Below are 16007 nucleotides of genomic sequence, written 5' to 3' on the forward strand. Positions count from 1 at the left end.
TAGTTAACGGAGGATCTTTATGGACTGTAAGACTGTTTGTCAGACAAACAAAGACATTACAAGCCACCACAGTGAAGTGTGATGGGAATATATCTGTTATTTTTATTTTTTACCCCTTTTACTGTTTTCTGATATTTTAGGATAGAAAACATTAATGAAAAATAATCAGTAGTTGCAGCCATAGCAAATAACGGGGATCATCTAAAAGTCTCTAAAAAACAAAATGAGAATCCAAGACAAAATATGGTGTTAACTTGTATTAGTATGTCTCAGATTCTCATTTAGGTTTATTTTATTTAATTACCATTGTTGAATAAAGTTTGAGATCCAATATTCTTATTGACTGACTGCTTCTGTAGTTATTCTGTACACAGTTGTACATATACAACTACAATAGCAGGGTTGCAGTTCTCCAGTTGTGCAACATGTTCTTTTTAAAAGTGACCTGAGCCAATTAGAACAGTAGTTTAATTCACTTGAAATGTTAAAACCTCTTTAAAAAAAAAAAAAAAAAAGCCAAACATTCGATTTACTTCAAATGAAGTCCTAATTATTTTATTCTTGACATTTATGAAGAAAAGTGACCCTTATTTATTCATTTATTTTTTTGTTCATTATCCACTCATATCATTGCAGCTGTCTTAAGCGATCAAATCACACACGTTGAATACAGTTTGGTTGTTTGTTACAATTTGAGACATAACCTTGCATTCTAGACAGTCAAAGAGCATCATGGAGGTTGGGTTTTGTTCACAAGTCTTTTCCCAGTCTTTCAATTTCGTCAAGGAAGAAGTCCATGTCTTTCTGGGTAAGCAGTGGCGAGAAAACAACCATGCGGAAAAAGTTGACCTTGTTCCCCAAAGGTTGGTAGCCCACCATCATAGTGCCTTGTTTCATCATGCGCTCCTTGATGACTGGAGCAACCTACACACACACACACACACACACACACACAGTTAACTGTTTGATTCAGATATGTTGCACAGAAGTGGTAAATATGTAAAAAATGTTGGCCTCCATGTTTGTACAAATGGTTAAGAAGCTGAATCTGAGTGTGTGTGTGTGTGCGTGCGTGCATACGAGTGACCCTGGTAGCCGAGCCAGAGGAAAACGTTAGTTTTTCCCAGTATACAGAAACTTACTTTTGCCAGTCTGTCCTGGTAATCTGCCATCCCTTCCTTCCCCCTCATACTGGGCGGTATGAACCAGAAGCATACATTCACAAACTCTGGCTGTCCATGGAGACAAACAAACACAGGTACTAAACATTTTTTAAGGAGAAAACACTGTATCTCTCAGTATGCTTGAGGTATGTACTTACCTCTTGCAAAAGATGAAACCCCTCTCTTTTCTTCATTTGCTCGACCAGATATCTGCAGGAGATATGTTATGATAGGTTTTCACTTTGTTGGCTTGGATCATAACTCAATGGAAAGCAAAGATGAGGAAAGGGGGGGGGGGGGGGGGGGGGGATTAGATGTCAAAAGAAGCCTACAAGGATCTTAACCTACTGTGCAAAATTCACCCAAATTATCCATCATAATTATATTAAGAAAAACCTAAATAGCCAACTCACTGATAAAAGGGTAAAAAAATAAAGATAAATTGTACTGCTTTTTGATTGGCCTATGCCTCATACAGATGAGATCATTTTGAATTTCCTGCTGGTCTCAACCTACGCACTAGCTGCATGCCTACCTAGCTTGGTTAAACGCTTTGTCCACACGCTCGGCAAAGCCAATGGAGCCAACAGCCTTCCACATCAACCATAACTTCAGACAGTCAACCTTGCGGCTGCACTGCACTGACTTATCCCCGACATCCAGATTCAAATCATAGAATTTGTCTTGCTGGAAGAGGTATGTCGCGTTGGCACTGTGGCACTTTCTCAACAAGTCCTGAGGACAAGCAGAAATTCCAAAGATTAGAAAGATATTTTTTACATAAACCTTTATTTTGTGTATCAGATAATGCTGTTGACTCAAACCGTGGTATCCTGTAGTAGCAAGGCAGAACACTGCAGGCCAGCCACCAGCATCTTGTGTGGATTCCAGGATACTGAATTTGCTCTGTTCACAGACACATAAAAACACCCACCATAAGCTATGTATTGTCCATATATTTCCATATATGCCCTACTGTCTAGGTCTACTCATGTACATGTACAATGTTGCCTTCCTCATAATGAAACATGCATTTTCTGGCATGGATATTAATACCTGTAAACCCCTTTCAGCAGATGACTGTGTTGCTTTGAAAAGAGCACGCTCCCTCCCCAGGCAGCCTGAAAAAACATAACAAAACCCACGAAATACTAATACTGTACAACAGAAGCTTGTCAATAGGCATGGATTTGTGTTATAGACAGGATGACTCACGTCTACATGCATCCATAGCTTGTGTTTCTCACAGACATCAGCTATGAGGTCCAGAGGGTCAAACGCACCTCGCACTGTGGTCCCTGATGTGCAGCTTACAAAGAATGGCACTGCACCCTGGTAGACAGAGACTGAGAATGAACACAGCCTTCTTGCACTTGGTGCCTTCTGGTTTGCAAGATGTACAACGTGTTTTATAGTTACTTATACCTTGTGGATAATTTTTGTTAAAACCAATACAAGTGACCATAAAACCATAACATGCGTTACATCTCAGTAGTCAGTGAATTTACCTGAGATTTTGCAAGCGTTATCTTTTCATCCAGGTCGTCTGGAATCATGCGGCCTCTGAAGCGCACAAGAAGAAATAATTTTGATTGTAAAGAATCACAAGATTCATAATGAATAGGGCTGCAATTAACAATTATCATTGAGCATAGATTTCTTTAATAATCCTCATCATTTGGGAGCAATGTTGGCAGTGCTTACAATGCAAGCAATTGCAAAGATGCATGCTGACAGAACTAACAGTGTTTATCTGGGGGGATCCACAGGGTGGGTGCTACGCTTCTGCAGAGCGGCAGTCGGGATCAAGTCAGTGGGGCACGTTGCGATGCCCATTCAGGAGTTTGGTTTCCTTTCAGCACAGTGAGAGTCTTAACTGTTTTGCTATCATTTACTGACTATTGTGCTCCCATCACTCCTCTCCTTGATCTGGGTTTCACCGAAGATGGGGCCGACAAACACTTTGCCTGCAGCCAGATAGCTGGTTGCTCTGGCTACTAATATTAGCTGCTCTGTTGTTAATAATAATGGGCGGAAGAAATGTGCATGCAGGCTGAAATACAACTGTGGCGTTGTTCTGTCAGGAGATACAGGGACTTAAACCATGTTGGAGTCGAGGGACGATGAGTAAGGAAAAGTCGGCTAACCGTTCAGCTAATTCTTGCAGTAAAACTCCATAAACATTCAGTGTCCCGTCTTAAGCTTCTATGTGAAAACCTTATTTTTGTAGATTACAGAACACTTAGAATGCACTGCAGAATTCATGTTTTGTTTTTGTAACGTTTAAGTAGTGAGGCCACACACACACACTTTTATGTTATAGACTATTGTAATCAGATTTTTGAAAGCACTTTATAATGAAAACTACATTACCCTTCATCCACTTCCACTATGATAACATTGTCTGTCCCAATTCCCAGAAAGGCAGCCCCTTTCTTCACAGAGTAATGGCTCTAAAAAAAAAAACAAGTGCAAACAGCTGCTGACATCAAATCATTATTTCAATCAGAAATGTAGCTCTTATTTGTTGCATTTTATGCTGTCATAAAGAGGGACAGGATTGTGTTTGTGTGTATATAATACACATCACTCAATCATGTCACTCTTTCTTCATATAGTACTTTTTATACAAACAGTGTGTCACACAATAAAATTATTATATATATATGCGTGCGTCATCTGAACATTTATCTCAAATGATACCACGTTGTGAATTAAAGCAAAAGTATATAAGTTGTTATGTTACCGTTATGCAAAACAGTGAACACCTGGAGACAGTTCTAGAGCATCTTTGATGCAGCTGTGACATGTCATATTTAAAAGGAATTTGATAAATGTCTTAACCGCTTTAACTCCTCTCATGTACAAAGTGGGATGAGTAAGGCCTATAAACTACAGTGAGATCAATAAACATATCAGACATACAATGATAGCCATTCCTTACGTCTGAAGATGTAAAGATGTTTAGTCTTGGGAGACCACACAGCCCCTGGCTTTTGACTTCGGGGAAATGTTGGTAGCGTGCGATGTTCATGGCGTACATATTCGAGGCAGAACCCCCGGGGCAGAAAAGGCCGTCACCTTCTGTCCAGCCAACCAGCTGCCGCAGTCCTCTCAGTACCTCAGCCTCCATCAGCACAAACACTGGGGCGACCTCATAGGTGTAGCTGCCATTGACACAGAACATGTCTGATGGTTTGTTGTCTTTCATACTATTGCATTATATACATGCACAAACATCACCACACAAGTAATTCAGTGATCAAGCATACTTCTTACATTACATTTCATTTAGCTGACGCTTTTATCCAAAGCGACTTACAATAAGTGCATTCAACCATGAGTACAAACTTAGAACAATAAGAATCAAGAAAGTAACATTTCTTCAAGAAAGCCTAAAGACCCTAAAGAGTGCTTTGTTGAATTTGGTGCAATTTGGCCCAGTGACATTTGGATAAACTGCTCTGTGCAGCAGTGGGGGCAGGCCTTCCGGGAGGGTCACGAGTGTTGGCAGAGCAAAAGGGATAACACACACACACACACACACCTTAGACGCGGCCCTTCCATCACCTGTCCATCCACATCCCAGATTGAGAAATTTGAGGAGCTTTGAGAATGTTGGTGTGCCGCTCGGAGAAACCCGCCGGGAGTATGTGCGATCGTCCTTTGCCGATTGTCCGTTGCCTAAATTATAACCACGGTTGAACACACGTCGAACGCAGGGCAAGTAGCTTCTCTGTATTACTTTCCAGATAGCCAAAGTTACTCATCCGAAAAGGAAATTGGTGGTATATTAATAAATAAGTACATTCAACCGAGATTTAGGCAATTTGCTAAAAAAAACTTTTAATTTGTTATAGTCATCAATAATTGGTGTATGCACAACACTTAAAATTAATTGAAACTTTTATTTTCTTTTATTTAAATATTTGCTAAAAAACATTTTTTGGGGGGCATTACTAGTTTCAATGATGTATTAAAAGCTACTTAGAGCTAGTGTTCGGTTATTGGTAATTTAAAAAAGGTAATTAGCTCCCTCTATAATATCCATTTTACAAACAATTGTATTTATTAAAGTTTCTCACCCCAAAACTACATTTTACAAGATTACATTTGAACACATCGTGCAAATCTTATCTTCCATGTCCCCATGCCCCATAATCATTGTGGACTGTGGGGCACCATTGAGTTACTGATTCAATTAAACCACCTTTAACAGCTGACAGCTGTTAATGTCAGCCTTTAACAGCTGACAGCTGTTAAAGGCTGACATTGCTATCAGCACAGATGTGCTGACTGCACTGTCAGCTGTTAAAGGAGGTTTAAACAATCAGCACAACAGTCAATAAACATCTGTTCAATTCTAATATGATGGATAGTTTAGTTTAATGAATTATGAATCTTATTAGGATTGTTATATTTTGTGAGCAAAATCTGAATCTAAAACTTTACCAGTAACATTTCTGTCAGGTAGAACGTTTTCTTCTGAAGTAGAAGTAAAAATAAAAGTAGTAAACAGTTGAGTTCTATTGTTTAAGTGCTTGGGGCTTTTTTCAAGTTATTTGAGGATACGAGTTAGAATAGTAACATAATCTAGATTATGATACTTAGCCTGCTCCATTTGCATACCTGGGTTTTATCTTTGCCTGTTATTGTAATTGTTAACATGCTGTTTTGAGTATGGCTTGTGGGGTTCTGTCTATTGCTCTATTTACTTCTTCATACACAACCTAATACAGTCACATTATCTTATACATTGCATTATTTGTATCATATGTAATAGACTTTTTCATCCACCCATTAATGATTGGTTTATATGCTGTAGTTATACATTACATTGATTCTTACAGGTTAGTGTTGAGAGCCTCAGTGAGGAATCGACCGGCCAGGGCATGATAATCCACTCCTCCAAACTGCTGATTCATAAAACGTGGGTGACCTAAAAAAAACCAGAGCAGTCTTATCATGAAAGAACACAGGTCTACCTGTAGTATCTAAGTATCTCAGCGGCCTCTGGTGGTCTTACTTGTCTTGATACTGTACTTGGCGACATCTTGAACTCTCTGTAGGAGCCTGTGTTGTGGCTCCCCCGTGGCCCTTAGCTCCAGATCCAGCAGCAGAGCCAGCTCCTTCGGCTCCTTCCACTCACAAACCTGCCAGAAGAACACATGGGTTATGAGTTTTTCTTAGAGTGCTCACTGTAATCTGACACCATTGTGATTTTAAACATCATGATACCTTGTGCTTAATGTCTGTGCCCTTGCAGAGAACCTCCTCCATAATAATTTTAAAGGTATCATTCAAGAAGAGTTGGCCTTCTGTATGGTCAACAAGAGGCTCATTCAAGTCACAGAGAATGTGGGATTCTGGCTCATCCGCTGTTGTCAGAAGAGTTACACATGAACACTTACAGAAGTCAAGCATTTTAAACAGTAATAGACATGTATAGCAAGGCAAGTTTAGTTGTCTAGTACATTGCAACAAGGCAATTCAAAGTGCATTACATAAAACCATTAAAAGCATCAAAACATAATGCAAAAGAAAGCAAGATTTAAAAACAACTAGAAAGAGCATTTCCTGCTGAAAATGCGTTGGAATGCTAAAATCTGAAGAATGAAGCTGAAATATATAAAACAATAGATGAAGATAGCTGAAAATGGCTTTAAATTGCTAAAAATGTGAAGCTTGAAGCTGAAATGTTAAAGAGAGGGAGGGAAAGAGAGGGAGGGACGGAGAGATAGGGAGTGGGAGAGAGAGAGAGAAAGAGGGAGGGAAAGAGAGACAGACAGGGAGAGAGGGAGGACAGAGAGGGAGAGAAAGAAAGAAAGAAAGAGGGGAGAGGGGGAGAGAGAGAGCGAGGGAGAGAGGTAGGGAGAGGGAGAGAGAGAGAGAAAGAAAGAAAGAAAGAAAGGAGGGGAGAGGGGGAGAGAGAGAGGCCACATACACTCATTGAGAACTCAAACGGGATGAAAAACACATCAAACTAAAAAAGAGCTCAATTATATATATAGCTAACGATTTTATCAACATTTTAAAAGTTAAATGGTGTCTCTAGCTAAAAGTATGCGGACATTGGAAGGTTTTAAAGTTGAAAAAGTTTAAGCGGATTTGAAGTTTTCCTCCATAGGAACCCATTCCTTTTTTATTCCATAAAAATATTCATTATTTGAAGATATGAAAATATAAAAAATATTTGAAAATATACAGTAATAGTTGAAGGTTCTGTCAATATTTGAAAATTTAAATGGTGTCTTTAGCTGAAAGTATGAAGATGTTATAAGGTTTTAAAAGTTTAAGATTTTCTCCAATGTGATCCCATTTTTAAAAAAAACTATAAAAAGATTTATAATATGAAGATTTGAAAAGTTGAAAAGTAGAAAAGTCATAGCGCTTGATTCCCGAAGGAGTTGAATTTTTAAATATTTGAACGGTGTCTATAGCTGAAAGTATGAAGGAGAAGATACAGTTCAAAATACGTACGGAAGAAATAGAAGAAGTATAAGTTGAAGAAAGATTACAAGAACAATAGTTGGACTGCTGAAGCATTCCAACTAATTAAGGACATTCATTAAAATATTTAAAACATTCAAAAAGCAAGAAATATAATAAAAGTTGCAATGCAGTTAAAAAAAAAAAGCAGGGTGATAGATATCTATCACACAGTACTTACATGAGACTGGGACCATGTCTGCTGTATCCATGCTTTTGAGAAGTTGGAGAAGCTCTTTCCTTTTAGTGCTTGTACTGAGAAGGCAGACGACAGAAAATGGCTCCACAGAGAAGGATCGCAGAGCATTTGTAGAAGTGGGAGGGAGTTGACCTTTGGCCTTTTGATTTAATGTCTCCTGATAGGAGGGAAAGGAATGGGAGGAGCAATGTAATCGAGGAATTTAGGCACTCAAAAGACACACCAAGATATCAGGTAATATAGATACAATTTAGGTACACAGAAGGTACATTTAAAGACCAATACATGTTAATCAATAATGCACGTCAGCATAACTGTACTATCTATCAAATGCTCAGTTAAGAAAAACAGAAAACATATAAAAAGTTAGAAATAGGATTTCATCCTCTTCTTTAAATGCCATAGTCAGTGTATAGTATAAAAAACTGGAAGGAGAATAATCATTAACACAGACACTATGAATGGAGAATTAAAAAAACTTTCAGAAAACAAAACTCAGTTTATTTTTATGTTATTGTCATAAAAGCTGTTATAGAAAAGGAGAAAGAAGATCATTGACCTTAACATAATATCTCCAGGCTTTAGAATCGGCCAGATACCCTCTAGCCTTAGTCCCGTAATTTGGCATAGTCATATATTTACAGTATGAACAATCAGAATGACATGCTATATACAGTATACCCTGTATATGAAGAACCTTGAACAAAAGGCCTTGAACTAAATGGCACTCATTTTTTTTCCATAAAGTACGAAAGTCTTCAAGTGTGTTTTTTCCTTCAGGATGCCTCAGTGTTCTACTGAACGACTCAGAAGGTCTTTTGTTCCAGCAGCAGTTAGATTTTTTAATGAACACCTTTAGATTTTTTTTAGATTACGATGTGTGGACAAGTGTGAGCATGATTTACAGCTAATGAAATGTATTATCCGCACCTGTAAGATTTATGTGCACATCCTCCACAGATACGTCCAGAGGAGCGCTGGTGGAGACTGAAGGAGGTGAAGGAGGTGCAAACAGTGTAAAGGATTGAAGTGGACAGTAAGAGGAAATGAATCTGACAAAACGTCTACATAGCCTTCATTTTACAACATGTGTGTAGGACTGAAACCTCTGATTATTTTCATTATCAATTAATCTGCAGATTACTGTCTCGATTAAACGATGAATCATTTCGGACATTTCTTTGACAAATTTCCTTCCGCCCAAGGTGACATATTCAAATGTCTTGTTTTGTCCAAAACTCAAACATTTTAAATGTATAAAACAATCTACACAATTAAGAAGATGGAACAAATTAATTTGGGACAAGAAAATGACAGAATTACCTTTTATCAAAATAGTTGGAGATTATTATCTTGGACGATCGACTTATAAATAATTCAGGTAAAATTTTATAATTCTGCACAAATATTTCCATAATGAGTCATCACCTGATGTACAACTGCAAAAAGTAGTTTATTAATTGATTGACAGAAAATTATGTGCAACTATTTGAATATCTAAATTATGGTTTTAGTCGTTATTAAAGCACAAATATCAAATATTTGCTACTTCTAAAAAAGTAAGGACGTGATAGTAAAACGAAAGTGTTCACTCATAACCCAACACGACCAATGCACTCCTTTTTCCCATAAAGTACGAAAGTCTTCAAGTGTGTTTTTTCCTTATATGGAATGAGTCTAGAGACACACACTCATCCTGAGTTAAAACAGGGCTGCATTCTCAGCCAGTGCCAGACAGTGAAGGCCTCAGTCAGTCCTCCAACAGCGAGTCAATGCTTTCAGGTGGCAGCGCACAATCTTTCTGACTGAGCAGTGAGTGCAGGTGAGCAGCAGTGGCTTTTTCCCTCTGGCTGGTCCTCCAGAGACCCAGCATGGCAAACACTCGCTCCACATGGAGCATATGGTCTTCTTCAATCTGCTCCAGCTTCACAGAGGGGATGTCCAGAGCCAGTCTGCCTATCTCCCTCCAAGATCTGCCAATGGCACGAGCCACGACCATCAGCTGCTTCTCCTTCACTAAGCTAGGGCCTGTGCAATGAGACGGAGGCAGATACATAGGTGACGCTCTCTTCAATGCTTTCAAGGGAATAGCTTTGAGTGTAGTGTGACCCACCTTTGGTGCAGATCTGTTTGGATAGAATGCTCTCTTGTAAGTCAGGAGATGGTCCAATCTTTCTTGATGGGTTGCTCTTCCCTTGTAAAGAGAACACTTATGTAATTAACATAGTTCTTCTGTACCTGTGCACAAGGACAGTCAATTTTTGTTTTTTCATTTAAAGGAAGAGGCTACGCCTGGACCGGGTGTCTCCCCAGGGATATTCAGAGAGCCCTGGTGTATTTCACAGTGCTTTGAGAGACAATTTCAACCAAATAGAACCAGAAAACACAGCCGTGTGTCACACCTGTATGTCAAGTTGGGTTTTTGTCCTGTCTCCATGTTTGTTTTGTGACTTCCTGCTTTATTTTGGAAATTAACTCTCCTTTCGTTTCAGGTTCCGTGCCCTTCCTCTTGTGTCACCAGTCTGATTGTCTTCCCTGATTCCTGATTGTGTCCACCTGTTTCCCCACTTCCCTCATGTGTACTTATAGTCTGTGTCTCCCTTGTCCTGTGCCAGTGTGTCTGATCCCTCGTCCTGCACACACGCCTAGTCATAGTCATGTCCAGGAACCTAGTGTTAGTCATTTCCAGGTTTTTCTCCCTGTGATTTTTTGTTAGTTGTTTCCAGGTTTTTTCCCTGTGATTTTTTGTTATGGAATATGGAATAAACATACGGTTAAATCTCCACTCTGTGTCCGAGTCCTCCTCCACAGTTCCCGCCGCGTGACACCGTGTTTGTTCTGATAGAGCTCACATCAATCAGAGGAGTGTGCCAAAGATCCAAAACATGTTAGACATTGTTCCATTGTTTAATCTGTTTTTCTACGTTAAATTGTTCAAAGATGAAACTTCTGTAAGCATAAAGATTTTGGTAGACACTAGACGTCATTCCTCCGACAGACGTTTTACGTTCCAAAGAATCTGACTTTCACTGATTGCTTTACATTAGAAGACACTGGGCATTAAATAAACCTAATATGTAAATCTACATGGAACACTGTTAGAGTTTAGAGCATGTGTTTTCAATTTGCATTAAAGAATGCCCTATGAATGTAATTACTGTAGCTAACAGAAGAAGAGTAATACGTTGTTGTTTTACTTATTCTCTACCGTTCACCCTGAGGACAAGAGGTCAACAGGTTTAATGGGCAGGCACAAAACTAGGTTTGTTTTGTGTCTCCCCACATATGTCACACACCCGCGCACCACACATGGCTCAGGGTCATCTCAGACTGATAAGGGACTAGACAAACTGTTTCCTCATTCTGTGTGGGATAACCACTTGCTTCAATAAAAAGGACTGTCTGGAGAATGGCGAGCCAGAGTGTTTTGCAGACGTGCAGAGGCACAGCTCAACATTCTCCTTGCAGCAAGTAAAACCAAGAGCTCGAGTCTGTCATCTGTGGTCATTGGAGTGTGGGTCTGTTAATTGAACTAGCAAGGCTTTATCTTTATGGTAAAAACCCCACAAACACAACAGTAATAAAATGTCACAATAAAGGGCTGAATTCGGCTGATTAGAAACGTCCATAACACAGAGTGTTTCTCAATTGGTGAATCTCCTACAAGGTGATACACACAATCCAATGCCTGACCCCTCTAGGATTGAATTTGAAATCCAGTGTGCTATTAAAAACAATCATTTCTTTTGAACACTACACTGTGTTTTTAATGGACTCAGAAGTTCATTCAGTGAGCGACTCAAGATGCCTCAGATACTCAGAAGGTCCTTTGTTCCAGCAGCAGTTCGATTTTTTAATGAACACCTTTAGGTTTTTTTTAGATTTAGATTTAGCATATTTCTGATGGTCATGTTTTATGAGGCATCTTCTGGTTTTGTTTGTTTCTTGTAGTGTGTTTCTTGTCTGTTGTGCTCTGTGGACTGTGTCTATTGTTGTCTGAATGAATTTTTGGTGGCAAATGAAAATTAATCCCACTGGGGATTAATAAAGTTTTCTAATCTAATCTAATCTATCGGATTCCCTCCTTCCTCTGATGAAGAAGAGGTGGAGTGAAAAAGGGATCTTTTTCAGGTGCCTGAGTAATAATACTTATATTTCATATTATTATAGTTTTTTCCTTTTAGATGTGGTGTAATAAAGAATAAATAATCCAATGAATGCTTATTGAAAACAGAATCAATTAAATCAACAATTGGTTCCTAATGATTGTTATGATAAAATAACCGGGTGATTGAATGTATTTGTTTAAGTTGTTATGATCATAGCTTGTTACCACCTCACTGACATGTTATTCTTTTGAATCCAGTACTCTCGAGATGGAGGTCGACTGACTCATCTCTCCAAGATCGTGTGAGGGTTTAATTAATATTATGTCAAGATTCCTCAGCTTGCTAATACATAAGTGTTGCCGACTTCTCACAAAAAACAGCTGATGCCTTAACCTTACCGATTAATGATGTGCATATGTAAACCATTCTTTGGGGAGTATGTATTGATGTATCGATAAATTGTAAATACTTTAATGCTCACTATACTGACCAAAGGGGGAATTGTGGTGGAAATGTATCATTAGTGTTCTTCTGAAAGCAGAGTTCAGCTCATCTCGACCTCGCCTCAACGGCGCCAGCGAAGAGGGACAATAACAGATCTTATTATTGTATAGTCGTCTTGTATTTTTCCCTATCTCTTTTTCCTCTCAGGGATGCAACAAAACAACATATGTCAGGCAGACAGAACCTGGGAAGGAGCATGAGGGGCAAAACATTTCACTGTTTAAAGACTATGTTGCACTATCTTTCTGGGTCAGACCTCCTAATCATTTGTAGGGAGAAGCTCTGGTCATTCAATTGAATTATTCCAAGTTTTGGTTTAATAAATACTTAAAGACGTTTAAGTGTTTTAACATCACACTTGTTTTCTCTAAAGGAGATTGGAAAGGTTCATTTCCATTTCACTATATAATGACATTACTGAAAATACTGAATGGACGTTGTCCTACCAGAAGACAGTGTGTTGACTTGCACATCCTTAATAAAGCGGAGCATTGGGAAGGTTTCCTGCAGGGCCTGGTCTTTCAGCAGTTCCAGTAGGCCCCGCGCTGCTTCAGGCCCCCTCTGGATGATGTGATCCAGCAGGTCTGTCATCTTCTCACTAGGGACACGGCAAGATTTTACCTTTTGGTAGCCGGGAACAGACATCAAACAGCGAGAGTCTGCATGCTGCAGGACAAAATCGGCATCTGCGCTTAGAATTTCAATCAGCTTGACCTTCAGGCTTCTGAGTAGTTGGATTTCTGCTGCTGGTTCCTCTGCCATGATTGAATGTCACTTAAATAAGAAAATAAAGTGATGATGAATTATTTTAATGCAAGCACAGATCAAATCTGAAATAACTGTAAAACCAAGTAGTGCATCCATTGTGGCAATTCAACAACACTGTTTTCTTTAGTCCTCATGCCAGTTATTTCACATTTAGGTTCTTACAATGGTGTGCTTCTTTAAGCAATGACACCTTCATAGATATTGATCATATGAGTGACAGGTTATCTTGATTGCATCTACATTTGTTGCCCAATAATGTGTTTATTCTCATTGTTGCTGATCAGTGTAAGCACACTGTGTGGCAATCTTGGCCTATCATGCTTAAATCTGAAACATGGTTATTATGACCCATTATTGAATACGGGGTGGGGTTTAAATCCTTGAAAAGGGTAGACAGCAAGTGAGCAGTCATAATAGAGATGCTGTCTACTTACACAATTACTGATCGTTTGTAACAGTAAATAGCCTTGGTCATCCATCCATCCATTTTCAATACCGCTTATCCTCATTAGGGTCGCGGGGGCGCTGGAGCCTATCCCAGCTGACATAGGGCGAAGGCAGGGGACACCCTGGACAGGCCGCCAGTCCATCGAGGGCACATGTAGGGACATACAACCATTCACTCTCACATTCACACCTATGGGCAATTTAGAGATCAATTAACCTGCAGCATGTCTTTGGACTGTGGGAGGAAGCCGGAGAGCCCGGAGAGAACCCACGCTGCCACGGGGAGAACATGCAAACTCCACACAGAAGGACCGCTCCGACCGGGAATCGAACCCGCGGCCCTCTTGCTGTGAGGCGACAGTGCTAGCCACTACACCACCGTGCAGCCCAAGAATGTAAAAAAAAATCCAGTATATTTCATTGTAAGTTCATGTATAGACCGACTACTGCGCTATTAATCAGCATTAAGTCTTTCCACTGGCCGTCACTCTGATGAACAATCAATCAGACACCTCCTGTTGCACTATCACCACTTTTCTGCACTAACATCCCCAATTCATTGTCATCGTTGTTGTTTTTATATTGTACATACTTGTTAAATGTTAATGCTGCTCCTCTGTTGTCTTTAATGTACTTTTTATATTCATCTTGTTATTTGTATATTACATGTAGGCCTATGTACGAGAGCGTCCGCGTAACCGGAGTCAATTACCAATAAAGCTGATTCTGAAATATACAATACAATAATATAAGGATTTAAAAAAATGTATTTAGAAAAATATGTCTGATATGTTAACACTAACGTTTAATCATCATTAGTCCCGGGCTGAATATCTGTGACTTCCTGGTGTCGTCCCGCGCGCGCAGCATTTGTTGTCGATCAGCACCGGATGCGCTTCACTCTCACTCTCTTACACCAAGTACGGCTTTTGGTGACTAACGCAATATATTCTCATGAGACTCTTACCATACACAGCTAGAGTATAGAAAAACACGCGATTGAACAAAAGCGGGTTGTTTGCGGACAGACGGAAACAACTCCTCTGTTTACATGCTTTGGATTACTTGCTCTTGACTACTCCCGATGCTTTTTCTTCTTCGTCTATTTTCTACAGCCTAATGCAATAATATGCGTTCAAGTTACCGTCAGCATTTCCTTTCACTGTGCCTCCACACAGTGGATGGAGGACTTCACTGCAGACATCTGCCGTAGCTGTGAAGATTGACTGACATCTGGTGGAAATGATCACGCATTGCATTCGCTACTGAGAAAGGCACTCATATTTTATTTAAGGCGAACTAACACAATGTCTTAATAACTATAACACTTTATTGATTCACATGTTACATCAGAACAGAAACAGTCTGAGATAAGACCACTATCTATCTATCTATCTATCTATCTATCTATCTATCTATCTATCTATCTATCTATCTATCTATCTATCTATCTATCTATCTATCTATCTATCTATCTATCTATCTATCTGTCTGTAAAGTATTAAGTATTATGGTATGTGTGTCGTGCTGTTTCGCTGGAATGAACTCACATTTCTGATCCAGGAGACTCACTGTTGTTGTAATACATTTAAATTCTTGAACAGTAAACTGAATGGCTTCTCGTCTTCTGGGCCCTCTTAGTCAAAAGAAAAAGATTAAACATTCATGTCGACTCCGAGAAATGTGTTGTTGTTCATACCATAGAAGTGGAATGCTGACAACATGGAAATAAATATTTGATTGATTTGTTTGAGCAGAAAAGATTCACTGAATGAATACAAAACAGAAGATGTGTGTGTGTGTGTGTGTGTGTGTGTGTGTGTGTGTGTGTGTGTGTGTGTGTGTGTGTGTGTGTGTGTGTATGTGTGTGTGCGTGTGTTTACAGGTACATGCACGACCATGTGAATGATTATACACAGCACATCTGAGTTGAGTGTATCATTTCCTCCCAAGGCCTCTGACTGTTACCGGACAACAATTATCAGCCACCACCGGTCACACGTCTGCTTAGCTTGTTTACTCAGCTTCAGCTCTGGGAAATGACAAATCAATATCTTATTCCTGGACAGATATTTGTGTTGTGTGAGAGGAAAAGCCTCTTGAGTCCATTTCATCCACACACTGTATACACTCTGAGTCACTGTGTGTATTAGCTGTCTGAATAAATCTAGTTTTCTCTCTGCATACAGTGGGTGGAAAGAGTACAGAGAACCATCATTTATTCTTATTGTTTATTGTTACCACCCAGGTGAGACTGCTGTGTACGAGGGAAACGCACCATTCATCTGCCTTTATGTACTTCTAACGACTTTATTATGCTATACATTT

The 16007-nt window shown here is 39.4% G+C and overlaps 2 protein-coding genes across 14 annotated transcripts; both read right to left on the reverse strand.

Annotated features, from left to right (window-relative positions):
• Positions 1 to 523: 523 nt before the first annotated feature.
• csad (cysteine sulfinic acid decarboxylase) lies at positions 524 to 8015 on the reverse strand. Of its 3 annotated transcripts, XM_034536922.1 has the most exons (14): positions 7834 to 7967; positions 6402 to 6541; positions 6190 to 6316; positions 6012 to 6102; positions 4108 to 4330; positions 3537 to 3616; positions 2672 to 2726; positions 2379 to 2495; positions 2220 to 2284; positions 1988 to 2069; positions 1699 to 1898; positions 1322 to 1373; positions 1143 to 1232; positions 524 to 924 (listed from the first exon to the last, which is right to left on the reverse strand). In XM_034536922.1, exons 1-14 carry the CDS (start codon positions 7862 to 7864, stop codon positions 751 to 753), a joined length of 1527 nt encoding a protein of 508 aa, XP_034392813.1. In that variant the 5' UTR covers positions 7865 to 7967; the 3' UTR covers positions 524 to 750. The 3 variants fall into 3 exon arrangements, with proteins under 3 accessions (XP_034392813.1, XP_034392814.1, XP_034392815.1); XM_034536923.1 differs by lacking the exon at positions 6402 to 6541 and having other exon boundaries at positions 7834 to 8015; XM_034536924.1 differs by lacking the exons at positions 6012 to 6102; positions 6190 to 6316; positions 6402 to 6541; positions 7834 to 7967 and adding an exon at positions 4711 to 4841.
• Positions 8016 to 8335: 320 nt separating this feature from the next.
• On the reverse strand, positions 8336 to 14783 carry zgc:174906 (uncharacterized protein LOC571548 homolog). Of its 11 annotated transcripts, XM_034536933.1 has the most exons (6): positions 14483 to 14783; positions 14272 to 14405; positions 13179 to 13238; positions 12911 to 13062; positions 9965 to 10045; positions 8336 to 9879 (listed from the first exon to the last, which is right to left on the reverse strand). In XM_034536933.1, exons 4-6 carry the CDS (start codon positions 13053 to 13055, stop codon positions 9602 to 9604), a joined length of 504 nt encoding a protein of 167 aa, XP_034392824.1. In that variant the 5' UTR covers positions 13056 to 13062; positions 13179 to 13238; positions 14272 to 14405; positions 14483 to 14783; the 3' UTR covers positions 8336 to 9601. The 11 variants fall into 11 exon arrangements, with proteins under 11 accessions (XP_034392824.1, XP_034392822.1, XP_034392823.1 ...); XM_034536931.1 differs by lacking the exon at positions 14272 to 14405 and having other exon boundaries at positions 14647 to 14783; XM_034536932.1 differs by lacking the exon at positions 14272 to 14405.
• Positions 14784 to 16007: the final 1224 nt, after the last annotated feature.

Source organism: Cyclopterus lumpus, chromosome 7 (genome assembly GCF_009769545.1).
Source record: "Cyclopterus lumpus isolate fCycLum1 chromosome 7, fCycLum1.pri, whole genome shotgun sequence".
Classification (NCBI taxonomy): Eukaryota; Metazoa; Chordata; class Actinopteri; order Perciformes; family Cyclopteridae; genus Cyclopterus; species Cyclopterus lumpus.

Coding starts and splice junctions, on each gene's coding strand:
- csad (XM_034536922.1), bottom strand. CDS start 7,864: ATGGATACAGCAGACATGGTCCCAGTCTCAT. Junction 4,331..6,011: donor GAGGCTCTCAACACTAACCT/GTAAGAATCAAT, acceptor TGTCAATGGCAG/CTACACCTATGAGGTCGCCC. Junction 925..1,142: donor ACCAGGACAGACTGGCAAAA/GTAAGTTTCTGT, acceptor GTGTGTGTGTAG/GTTGCTCCAGTCATCAAGGA.
- zgc:174906 (XM_034536925.1), bottom strand. CDS start 13,226: ATGGCAGAGGAACCAGCAGCAGAAATCCAACTACTCAGAAGCCTGAAG. Junction 10,046..12,910: donor AGTCAACACACTGTCTTCTG/GTAGGACAACGT, acceptor TCTCTTTACAAG/GGAAGAGCAACCCATCAAGA. Junction 9,880..9,964: donor CAAACAGATCTGCACCAAAG/GTGGGTCACACT, acceptor CTCATTGCACAG/GCCCTAGCTTAGTGAAGGAG.